Genomic DNA, 13,553 nt, shown 5'->3' on the forward strand with positions numbered 1-13,553 from the left:
AATCAACTTTTAAATGTACGTTGCCTTAGAGGTAAAAAGATTATCAGCTTCAGATTCAGTAAATTTCTATTATTTCTTGCTAATTTAATCAGACTTTGTACATCTTTTGGTAATAATTCGAAGGTACAAAAAATTAATTATTTTCTTCAACATTTTGCATGTCAAACTTAGTGTAGGTAATTTATTGTGATTTCGATGAACATAAATCGTTTAAGATAAATACATAATATGATCGAACGCACACACAAACTCAATGTGCACATCAAAACTTAATTTAATAAATCATATAAAATTAATTAAAATTAAATTAACTCAAAATAATACAAAGATTCAAATTAAATACTTCATACATACTAACTAGAATGTGTAATAACTCTTTGAATGTAGATACATAGATACAGGTATCTTTATCTTATACGTATAATCACTTAACTAGCTACAAATATATTACATAGAATTTTGCATACGAACCAAGTGGAAGGATACGCACAAATACTAAACACAATGTTAGGCGTTGGTACACCCACTAAACAATGGTGGTACGCTCGGCATTGCTGGTGCACGTACTACTTCCACCGATGCAGACAATCTGACATTTAATGTCATCTTTCGGTAATTCTCAGGAGGACACCGTTTCATAGTTCCCATTGCCAAGTAAAGCGCTTGTAGCCAGCAATGGCGACTGTACAGTTGCGCTGCCATAAGCCGACTGAGTGCGTGGTGAAGTGAGTAGTGATTGTGCTGCGCCAATGGTTATATTACCAGATGTTACCGATGATGTTAGAGCGGCCGATATGGCATTATTTTGTGAGCCTGGATGTGGCAGCGTATTGCAACCGCTAACTATGCCCAGACCACTGCCCACACCGCTACTGCTGTTTGTTTGCAATGAACCGCTCGATTGTCCGCCAAGTAAAGGTATTGTACAGGTTGTAGTGGAACCGTAAGGTGAAGTCGGAGATGTGCGTGTCTCATAAGCTGGTAAATAGGTGCGTCCCGGTATGCGTGTGTATATATTAGGTGGTGTACGTGTGGATAGTAGAGGCGGTGGGGCTGTGTATAATGGACGTTGTGTTGCTGGTGCACGTTGTGGTGTATTGTATAAACTGTAGGCGGGATTTGTGGTCAAGGAAAGTTCACCGTACTGTAAAGAAAAATAAAGAAAAGGAAGTAAATAGTAGTTTCAATGAAATACACTTTCAAACATGAATTAATTAATTATATTAATTATATATAAAATACAATTAATAAACTTTAACAATGTTTATATTAAAAAACTATACACTGAAATTGCAGTGTAATTCATATTTCAAGTTTAAATTTAAACTGTCAAACTGCCATTTTTATAATTTGAAAAACTCGAAACCTTTTTGTATCTCATTTTCACATCCTCTAAACTCATCATTTTCCTATTATATTTGTATATGAAACCTTTTCCACTGCTCAACCTCTTCCACTTATTTCAAATTGAAATTCATGGTGACATTTTTATTAGTTCAGTTTGATAGTTTTTCTTTGTTTCGATAAATTTATTGCACACATTCCAGGATATTTAACTTATTTCCTTACATGACAAACAAAAAAAATGTTCCTTTTATTTTTATTTTATTATCTTTTTGCCACACATTCCGGAAAATTTTTTTTTTTGTATATGCATACTCTACATTCGGTCAAGATGGCTTTTAGAATTACAGTGAAAAGAAAATAATAGTAACAACATCAAAAAATACATGGGAAATATTGAAGGCAGTGACACGTTCATTAAAGGAAAATGAAAATATAACATAAATCAGATAAAGTAATCCCTATATATATTAATTATATGTCTAAAAATAATTCCGGGCGAAAGATAACTGCAGTAACAACTTTTACTCGGTAAGGAGTATTTAACGCGTAACATAAAGTAAATAAAGTAATCCCTTAAGATATTCATTTCTATCAAATATAATCACTTTTTGTGAATTAAGCATTAATTTATTAAAGCAATCTACTTTCACAGGCTAAAAGACTTAAGAAACACAACTCCCCAACTAAATTTGGTGGAAGTATTTCAGTATTTAGCTTAACTACGATTTTCAATATTTGGCTAAGAATGAATACAGTACACCCATTGCTATATATATGTAGTCTACGTTTCTAGTTACGTTACGTAGTTACGTTTTTCATCATATTTTCTCTCTATTAAAGTTATACGTAGTATATAATTATAACGATAAAGTATAATTTTAATTCTTTCTTAATTCCTATGAGCATTAACTACTAAGATCACTAAAACTTAGATCACCAATAGAGTTCTTTAACAGGGGTCCGATTTCGAAGCAGATATGATTTGACAACGGATTTGATTTATTTCTTTATATATATACTGCGCCATATTTTCATAATGCTAAATGAAGATATATCGATAAGTAATTGCGATATCAGACTTTGATGTTGCAAATTTTCAGATGATAATCATGCCGGATGGTGTGTTAACTTTTTGTTATATGGCAGCTCTAAAAAACGAATGAAGCGCCAAATGCGACAAAAATAATAAAGATTGAGTGAAAGAAATACACAAATAAAAGTGCCAATATACACAAGTATTTTATTTTGTTTTATGTATAAACTATATAAAAATCGTGGCTCATAGGACCACATTTAGTCTTAGTTTGTATAATCAATTTTAAAATTGTTTATAGCAGTTGGCGCTAGATGGCGTTTACAGTTTGGTTGAAGTAAACAATATATAAATAGTCAAAGCGAGTTATCTTAAGATCCAAGTGATATTGAAATATAATGTACTAAAATCTATTATCTCAGTGCTTGGGAATGCGTATGTCCCCATTTTTCTTTATAAAAAGAAGATAATTACTCAAATTTTAAGCAATAATTTTTTTTCTTCTAATTTTTTTGTTCTTAAAATGAAAGAATAAACATTTTGAATAACATATTTTTCACTGTGATTTCTGATATTTTTTCCAAAACGACTAATTGAAATTTTGATTTAAAATTTTTACTGCAATAAGGCATTCTTAATAAGTCTTGATATATCTGATTGTATGATCTTTTCTAGATTAGTACTATATAATATATTTTTAGTTGTTCATACCCAACATAGAGCATTTGTGTCACAGTAAAAAGACTATCTGCGAGATATGCTGGGTTACTATTACAGTCGCAGCATCTTTGCCACTTTGTTTGGCAGAAGGTGCACATTTTTGGTTTTTTTCTTTTTATGATTATGATTTTTCGTGTCTTTTAGTGTCACACTTCTAAGCACCCACAATATTCGTGTACTTGCAGGTATTGAAATATGGCACGTCAATTTACAAAAATTTGTTAGCGTTGAGGCAATCGATAAGGATATGTACAAATAAGAAAGTGACAATGATAAGTTCTGTAACAAATGTTTTCTGAATGACAAAGTTTTTCGCTCAAACTTCGCAGGTTGCAAACGAAGGTTGGGAGAGGTTAAAAGAATTGTCATACTCATTGCCACACTCGTCGTACATGCGTTCATCTTTTCTTCGACCCTCTTCGCCCCTTACCACAGAAACATTAACCAAAAAACAAGGCAAACAACTTTTTAGGTGACATATTGTCACTTGGATCGATATTCATTGCTGTTATATCATAAATATCGCTGTCACGTCCTATATTAAGTTATAAGGATAATGGCGCGGATATGAATTTACATATGCTACTTGTGCAAGCAGTAAAGGAAGCTGTGTTTAAAGTCATTTATTTTGGTGAAATGTTGGGTGTTAAAGACAAACACATTAAAAAACTTTTATTTAATATTCATTTAATCATTTAAATACATTTATGGTTTTTCTAATATGAAAATGGAAGCGAAAATAATGGGAGAGAGCAAGTGTAATAAATGAAACTTCCATTGCGTTCCTCCAAACTCTTTTTTTTTCATCACAACAAGGATAAACAAATTAAACATAATTTCAGTGATATTCACATGATGAAACTCAAGAGATAATGATATAATAAAAAGCTGTCAACAAATTGACGTCAGAAAAGTACATACATACCATACATATATATGATAACTGTTTGTAGCTACAAAACTAATTCCCGTCTTCACTTTTCCGTAGTTGCGAAAGATAATAAATGAAAGCGACTTGTTCATTTCTAGTTTTTTCTTCCATTTCATCCATTTCTTCCATTTTATTTTTTGTCATACAGCAAATAGCTCTGAACTCATTACGTTGTAAGATAATCAAGTAAACATATCACTTTTCTTGTTTAGATCCTTTCGAAGGGTTGCAGGCTCCCTTTTTTGGTTGCTGTTTTGCCAAGCAATAAGTAAAGTAGTTGTAGCTCAAACTTTGCCCAAGGGTGCCTTACTTTTTGTGGTGATATTTTAACAAGTGGCAACTTCCTTCCACCACCAGCCGAAATAGTATATTATCTTTGAAGGGAATATGATGTGAAATAAAGTGTTCCATCTATTAACGATGATTACAGACTCACAAACATCCGTTGAAGTTGGAAAACAATACATAAAGGAGATATGCTCAGTTACTTGGTTGCCATTACATGCATTTGCAGTGTATCAAATTGATTGAGTTACATCAGTGCTACTCGTATCTTCTGGAAAGGGATGACGGAATGTGTGCGGGGTGGAGTAATCGGTAGTTAGTAGTAGAAATGTGTTGAGTTATTTAATTTTGTAAGAATGCTGCAAATTGCGTTAATAATTGCAGTTCAGTGGGTAACAAACAATTTGTGAAAATATTTGGGGTAAGAAATATTTGGCCAGTCATTAAATAGAACCAATAAATCCGCAATGTTTTCAGTTTTATTAACAAAGGTTTTTAAGAGATTTTTAATCATATAAGTATGAATACCCTTTTTATTAGCTTAAAATATCCTCTTTATTTAGTTATTATATTTTTAGTGCAGTATGACTATATTTAGAATGTTTTTGGATTGCATATATAAAGAAAGTATTTAGCTGGAGGTTTTTTTAACCGAACCATTAATAACTTTGATTATTTACATATATGCAGATCATATCTCAGTTATTGCTATAGTCCATTTGGATCTCAATTCTTGGCATCGCAAATGATGTGTATTACGTCTAAAAAGTTTGTTAAATTGTCTCTAAGACGTACATTGTGACCGAAAAGTTTCCGGAAATAAATAAATAAAACGCAAAATTTTTAATCTTCATCAATATTTATTTTATCTCCTTCAAAATATGCTCCATTAGAAGCGATACACAAATGCCAACGTTTCTTCCAATCATCAAAACATTTTTATAGGCGCTTTCCGGTATGGCTTTGAGTTCCCTCTGCGAATTCTGTTTTACGTCTTCTATGGATTCAAAACGCGTTCCTCTGAGTGGTAATTTGAGGTTGGGAAACAGGAAAAAGTCACACGGTGCAAGATCAGGTGAATACGGTGGCTGTTCGATGGTATTTATTGAATGTTTGGCCTTAAAATCGTTGATAATGTTGAACAAATTGAGGTGAATCGGAACAAGCCGGGCGTTGACACGTCGCATACACAAATTGTCCACCAAAATCAAACGAGCCATCTCACGACCGATGCCTAGCTCTCGTGCTATCTCTCTAACACTCACATGAGGATTTTTGAACACGATTTCCTTTGCCTTTTCAATGTTTTCGTCGGTGGTAGAGGTCGAAGGTCGTCCAGAACGCGGCATGTCTTCGACGGTCGTACGACAGTCCTGAAAGGCTTTGTACCACTCATAAACTTGAGTTTTCGATAAAACTGATTCCCCATAAGCCTTTTGTAGCATTCGCAACGATTCTGCACACGAAATTTCGTTCGAAAAACAAAATTTGATGCAAACTCTTTGTTCAATATTTTTTTCCATTGTTTTTTTCGCAACGCACTACTGAGGTGAACTGGTTTCAACAGCTGCCGTAAACGAACTGTCTGACAGATCGCGCTCATTTTGGCATAGTAATTAAGGACAGTGCTGCCAAACTACATAAACTTAAAATATCGAAAAATATACAGCGCGCGAATTTTAAATGAGAATTTCCGAAAGCTTTTCGGTCACAATGTATATATCCTACATATTATATTCATGTTTGAGTCTTGGATGCGCCAAATAATATCTTGCCCTGCTGCAGTTGTGCTCACGATGACAGTGTCTTGGACTAACAAAACTCTATACAGAATGGTAAACGGAATTTGATTAAAATAGACAAATGGATTCGTGACGTGATTACAAAGGAATCGCTATTTCGAGCCGCTCCAACTTGGTGCAAAAGTTAATTCGGTTAATCAAGGGAAAGCGACTAAGAATGGTCAACACAAAAGGAGTGTGTTCCATTAAGACAATGCCAAGCCATACACAACTTTGATGGCTTTGACCGCTGTCGACATGTTAATTAAATGTCTATGGTCCATGTCTATGGTCCACGTGATCAAAAACATAAGGAAACTTTTTGTTTTCCTTTTTATAAACAGAAAAACAAAAAGGTTCTTCATTGATACCAAAATATTGTCAAGAATTTGAAAAATGGTTCGCCACTGCTGTCGTAAGTGATATGGAATTACAATATTTGATAGAAGAGCTATATTAAGCAGTTTTGCCGCAGAAGAAGCCAGACATTACAATTTATTCCAATCAAACAGTATCATTTACATTCTTAGTGAAGTATTATTTTATTACTACTGCTACTGATTTACTTAACGCCTTCTAGAGCATAGGATCTTGCCCACCAATTGAAATCGTACTCTATTAAGAGTTTTTCTTGTGACATCATTCCAAATAAATCCAGCATATTTTAATGCTTTTTCAATTTTTCTCTGCGATGTTCTTTCTGTGCACCTGATCACGGACTACCCTGTGAGTTTCATCGCAGTGCTTGCCTTGGTATATTATTAGCGGGTCGTCGAAGTGATTGTTCGATCCAGGACCATTTATCTTCGTTGTAACTTGGGGTTACTTGAGTCTCCCCCATAATTCGGTGTGCGATATTCTTTCCGGCCAGCAGACATTGAGAATACTTGCACTTGGAGCTGGTTTTGCATTATATTATTATTTTAACAATACTCTTCTATGTATAAAACTATTAGGAATCAATTGTACCTAATAAAATATTTCATGTTTTATAATAAAATACAGATTATTACAAAATTTTTGAAACAATTAATATTAATAACTTTATATCAAAATCATGTGAATAAAATCAAATGAATTTCTAAATAAAAAACGATCAAAAAATCGTTTATTTGAGTTCACTGGAAATATTAATTTGAAGCTTAATTAGCAGAACTTTAACATAAAACACATCTGCATCTGCAGGCGAAAACTTTCAGCAACTTAAATAAATATAGTTTAAAACATAGCTGGAATGGAGTTTCCATATTGGAATAAATTAACATTATTTGCTATTCTGCACCATGAACCACAACGCAAAATTGAAATCCTTTATGTCATTCTCAATAGAAACTTACCTGCTTGCCAAAAGTGGGTGATAGCGGCGGCAAAGTTGGCGATGCTGTATTCATGCGCGATGGTGGAGTATACAAAATCCGTTGCGATTCCATATTGAGTCGATCGAATGCTTTCTCTTCCATATGAAATTCATCCTCACTGTTTGTTTCTTGTGGCACCACATCGGGATTTTTATCCTCTAAGCTGGAATGGCTGCCCATATTGCGTGATAATGGCTCAGCGCTGCCTTTGTCCGCCTCGGTCGAGGTCGCATCACCGTTGGGACGACGCGTACGTTTTGTGCGAAATTTAACAAAAATCACAATGCAAATAGCTACGAGCACCAAAGTTGCAATAACTCCGACCAGAGCGCCCAGCAATGGAGTTAGTTGGACCAGCACAGCCGTAGAGGAAGCTAGAAAATAGAAAATTGCACGTCATTTTCCAACTTACAAAAACAAAACGAATAAATTTATTGACAGAAGATTATGCCATATTTTGCTTCCAAATTTTAAATAATTACCTGTGCGCAGCAGAGGCGCAGAGAGTGTGCGTCCTCTTAAACGATATGCCACTTTGCTGGGTCCTTGTGCGTTAACTGCTGTTATTCTGATAACAAACACCGAATCGCTTGGCAGTCTTTTCACGGTGAAATCGGAATATTTGAAGGATGTGTTGTAGAGTATTTGTCTGTTCAGTTCGTCATAGACTTGCACATGGAAATGTTGTGGTATGCCGCCGTCGCTTCCTGGTATGCATTGCACTTGTAATGAATTTGCGGTGGCGTTATAGGAAGTGCAGTTTTTAACAGGATCCGGAAGATCTGCAAAATAAGATATCCCATTTAGATATTCAATAATTAACTTTCATTTAAAACAATTTTTTTTTTTTTTGTTAATTAGAAACATTATGTTCATTATGTTCCTTATGTCAAGTCATTAATATTAAATCAGAATATATCTAATATTGTTTTGTGGTCTAAATTCAGAGGCACTGAAGTTTCACATTTCAATTACTCCTGTCATGTTTCAATTCAGTTTCCATTCACAAACTAATATCTCACGGATTCGTTTTGTACTCGGATGTGTGCTCCTTCTTCCCCATGTGTGTCTGTCGGTACGGTATTTTAATGATATTTGGGCTTCTATTTGTGCAAAGTTACACTGCCGGAATTTGTAATTTAATTGAAAAGTTATTCACATGAGATTTTGTGTTTGCAGCAACAGTAAAATTGATTTGATTTCCTTTTTATGTTAATTGATTGTTTATTCAGGTGGGATGTGCTCTGTAGACTAATAAACATTGAGGAACCTAAATAGGAGAATTTCAAATTCATAAAGTTCAAAAAGGAATTCTTTGGAAATTACATGGAAGCCGCTTAAGTTATTGAATTATTGAAGGTAAATACACATAACATTTTATGGAAAATTATTCGTATCTAAAATTGTGAATTAAAACTTTGATTGTTTTAAATTCCATTTTGCGTTTTTGAAATAATAGAATTTATTTCAAACTTTCTTTGGAAAATGTATATAGCAAATGTTAGAAAGGATATTAGTGGAACAGAATAAGAGATTCAAATGTTAAAACAGGAGGCAGAACATAATGGCTTTAAAGATACGACTTAAAGTGGAAAAAATAACAAAAAGAAAAACAAATCATAATAATGAAAGAAAAAGAAATATATAAATTAAAGGAAATATCATTAATTGAGAAAAGAGGAGACAAACTTAATAATAGCAAAAGCGATAAAATTATGTAAATTGAGGAAAATTAAGAATCAAGATAAAAACTTTAAAGATACAAATCAACATCATACACTGAGTAAGTCTAAGTAAGTCGTACAAATGCATTTCTGAAATATTGCGCATAATTAATCTACAATCTCTGGTTACTATGTTCCATATATTTGGACCACAGGAAGTGACAGAAGTAACCCGCGGACCATTTGTGGTCTTCAAGATGATTAAAAATGGTTCATGAATCAAATTTAACAGATATGAATATTTAGCTTATTGTTTGCCCACTGAGAGCTCACTTATTAGAAATAAGCATAAAAAGTTTCCAAAAGTTTACTCATTTTATAGCCTATATAATGTAGCAGAGACGCATAAAGCATATTAAAACAATCATACAGTTTATTTTTCTTAAACTTTATGGTCCCTATTAAAACTAAAAATATCATTGAAGTTCTGGTCAAAGAAAGGTTGGGAACTACTGATTTAGACAATGAATAAAGTAAAGAAGTGCTATTTTATTTTTGAAGTTTAAAAAAATGAAAGATTTGCAGAAAGATGATCTCTTCATCATTGAGAACTATTTTATATTATGGTTACAAAAAGACAAAAGATAAGACGATAATATCAAAAGCACATGTTTTTTTCTCTTAAGTCGCAGTTCGGTGTAGAAATATCTTATTTCTGAACTGCTTAGTGTTCATTTTTAATATCAATGAAACTGAAACTTTTATTGAAAGTATTATTAGTATTCAAAAGATTAGATAGAATTCAATTTTTGATGGAAATTATAATAAAAACCGAAAAATGAACCAAGAACGGATTTAAAAATACAAATACGATGAAAAACACGGGGATTGGATGCTTCCGTCAATACTTTAAGCTGCCAGGTAACCCGTACTGTCAGTTTTGTCCAGGTAAACTTGAGTATCCCAACCACATAATTAAAGACTGTATAAGATTCATAGATATTAGACAAATTCTAAAGACAGAAATTGATGAAGCCAGCCCTCCTACTATGATACCATAGATGTTGGCAAGCATTGAAGAGTGGAGCCTTTACAAGTACATAATCTCTAGAACAATAAACATTGTTAAAGCGGACGATTTACTTAGTACATAAGTAGCATAACAAATAAATATTCTTTTCAATAGTGGTTGATTAAAGGAGTATGGTATATTCTTTTAATATTTGCTTGTAGTCAATGATACCTCTTATATGTTTGACATATAGGTTAGGTAATGTTGGAGTGGCGGCCTTGTACACTAAGAATGCTCACTTGCGCTTAAATAATGGCCCGCTGTGGTACCACAGGAAAAGCTTCGATTCATACGTAGACTAGACGATTAGTATGCGACCAACACCAAAAAAGGAAACGACTCTCCCATACATTTCACATATAGAAATTTAAAATTGGTAGTTATTTGCCACTCATACTGTCATAAACATAAATTTTCTAGCATGCAATATTTTTAATGCCGTTTTTGTATCATGCGAGCTTTTACTATTATTTGCTACTTAAAGAATTTCAAATAGTTTCGTGCAATTATAAACAAACGCTTAAGGACCTGTTCCGGACGGATTTGTAATGTTTCGGTATTAATGTATGCTAATCTATATCAGTTGCAGTTTTTGTTGCAACTGTTTTGTTACAAAATATGGTAGTTACAAAAACGTTGGTGCTCATGTGTGCAGCACTCCAGATTCAGAGGCGAGTGAATCTGGAAAACAATGCCAACCAGTTAGAATTTTTGACATTTCATTTATTTTGCTTTTAATTTTTGAACAGTTGTACATAAAATTTGTTGGCATTTCACAGAATGCCACTTTGATATATGCACCGAATAGGAGCTCACATATTCATGAGTGCAGTTTAATACTTTGTGTACAAATCCTTTGTAAAATTGTAAAATGGCAAACACTAACTTCCTATATCCGGATTTATACTATTTTTAACTATGCAGCAGCACAGTTTCTTTTTGGAGTTCGTTTATTTATTCATACTTCATATTCTATATATAGGTATATATCTGGTTTATTTGATTTTTGTTTTCTTTTGATTTACAATTATTATTTATTTTTTAAACACTACTTCATATAAAAGATTTAGCATTTCCTGTTAGATTTTCAGATTTTTAGAATTTAATTGTTTTCTGAAAACCATCTTACCATCTTCTCCCACTGACATATCATGCATTCGCAGAAAGGGAGAAATATTTCCGGTTTAATTTTGGTTTTTATATGCCATGCCAGGCATTTCATTCACATTGAGAAGAGCACTTCTACTTCTACTATAATTTTTATATATATTGTTTATTGTTTTTTTATGAGGACTTAGCATAACACATATTTCCATGTTTAAGCATTTAATGACTTTTGTCTTCAGTTGCAAAAATAATTGTTGAAATATTTCAGAATTGTTGTTTGGTGTCAAAGTTTTGTTTCACAAAAATACACAGAAATACACAGAAATACACAGAAATAAGCACGACAATGACAACTTTTTAGAAAATTTTATTTTATGGCAAATATTAAAATTGTACAATTTAAAATTTATGTGAGTTTTTTCATAGTTTGGCGCACAATGGGAATTTGCAGTGGCAATAAATGAAATTGCCGGTCATTGTTTTTATGGCTGCCATAGCATGGTATCGAGCTCAGAGATATGTAGAATTGTAGGGTTTTAAAAATTATTCTCCAACTAAAATTTTTTTAATATTCTCCACAACCAAAGTTCGAATATCAAAAAATTTATTTTAAAATATTGGCCTTTTGCATTAAAAGTAATTAAATTAATGGTCAATTACCAAACTTGTATGGCTAATGGCTGATATTAAATTTTGTTAAACAGAAGAGTACATATTTTATAACGAGTAAACTTTTATTTAAAACAATCTCACTTAAAGAGACTTTGCTGCGTATTTAATAGTACAGGAAGAATGTGTCATTAGTAGGGACTAATGAATGAGTTTTATTATTTAAGGTATTAAAACAATAAATAAAACAAACATTAAGCAACTAGTTATTAGATAACTAACATGCAATTGAAGTTTCAATAGCATGTACGTGTACATTTCAATAATTTAAGTCTAAAGATCGCAAGGCATTTGGCGCTCTAGACAGCCTATTGGCTCAGTTGATGCTAGTAAATGTGCCTCAGCATTTATGTGAAAACTAAGTCTGTCTTGGATTAGTCCCTAACTGAAAATGTTACTGTGCAATAGCGAAATAAAAGCAATACTACACCAACGGTTTTTATGAGCAGAAACGCGAACTTAGTATTCTTACCTAATAGGTTTATAATAATTGTTTGGTATCTATAAGAATAAAATTTAGACTTAGCGCCTCTTCCACGGATAACCATATTTAAATCCCAGCCTCTGTCAGCTACCTTCGTAGGTTGATTTATCACCACATTTTGCGACAGCAAATAGTGAGTAGACCCTTACCGCCTCAGCAACCAAGTCGAGGGTTACAAGGTCAATCTATTCCAAATGTAAAACCTCTGACATAATAAATAGAAGCAAATCAGAGGTGTTAGGTATCTCCTGTGGTATCTTCTGTAATGCGTGTGTACCAGCTATCGAATAAAAGACAACCGAACTTCTAATATGTCTACGTTCAGGTTTGGCCAGAACTAGGGTTAAGTTTTTGGGGGGCCTCTTCTTTAACACACTCTGTGATATCTCTAGCATTAGCATAAGCATTGGCCAGATTCTTGCCTTTATAAATGCCTTTGGCTGGTTCTAGCTTGACCTTCTTTCCACTAACCACTAGTTCGAGGTTTTGTGAATTTAAAAAGGCTTTTTTAGCTAATTGAGGAGGACTCGTTCCTTTCTCCACCACAATTAAGAATAAAATACCCTTTATTATATTATAAATTATGGTAATATAAGATACTAGCTAATCTATATTCTAGCATTATAGCAATAACATAATTCTACTTTATGACGAAAATAGACACCAACAGATTATTTTTTAACAATATGAAGTTCACATCTAACCTTTATAAAAAATTGCTAAGAATGACATAAAAGGATTATACTGTCAACTCCCAACAATTAAATAAATAACTATTTTTTAATACGACTATATTTAAGCTACATTTTATTTTAAATTAATAATTGTATTTTATTAAAGAAGGCCAATAATATGTAGCCTTTTACTCTTCATTTTGATTTCATGAAATTGTTCTCTGCCCAACCAAAACAGAACACTATAAAACGGAAGTAAGTTACTTATCAACCGTTTTCGATTTTCCGTTACGCCAAAAAGTATACTACATTTAACAAAAGCTACTTCTTCTGGGTGAAGGAATTTTTGCTGAAGTTTTACAGCATTTCAGTGCTTTTTTTAATAAAGAATTAAAAGACGATTTGAGACATATATGCATTTTGCATGA

At 32.8% G+C, this 13,553-nt stretch overlaps 2 protein-coding genes across 2 annotated transcripts in view; both read right to left on the minus strand.

The window, feature by feature from the left end:
* The window catches only part of LOC119673944, a 22,794-nt gene extending 22,188 nt beyond the window's left edge, over positions 1-606 (minus strand). Inside the window, exon 1 of the mRNA XM_038085060.1 lies at positions 533-606. Within this exon, the coding sequence (XP_037940988.1) occupies positions 533-606 (74 nt within the window). The remainder of the gene's footprint in view (positions 1-532) is intronic.
* The window catches only part of LOC119685949, a 317,355-nt gene continuing 304,213 nt past the window's right edge, over positions 412-13,553 (minus strand). Inside the window, exons 7-9 of the mRNA XM_038100363.1 lie at positions 7,938-8,237; positions 7,435-7,829; positions 412-1,144 (exon numbers count right to left, since the gene is read on the minus strand). Coding sequence (XP_037956291.1) covers positions 620-1,144; positions 7,435-7,829; positions 7,938-8,237 — 1,220 coding nt within the window. The 3' untranslated portion in view covers positions 412-619. The remainder of the gene's footprint in view (positions 1,145-7,434; positions 7,830-7,937; positions 8,238-13,553) is intronic.

This window comes from Teleopsis dalmanni, chromosome 2 (assembly GCF_002237135.1).
Source record: "Teleopsis dalmanni isolate 2A chromosome 2, ASM223713v2, whole genome shotgun sequence".
Taxonomy (NCBI): domain Eukaryota; kingdom Metazoa; phylum Arthropoda; class Insecta; order Diptera; family Diopsidae; genus Teleopsis; species Teleopsis dalmanni.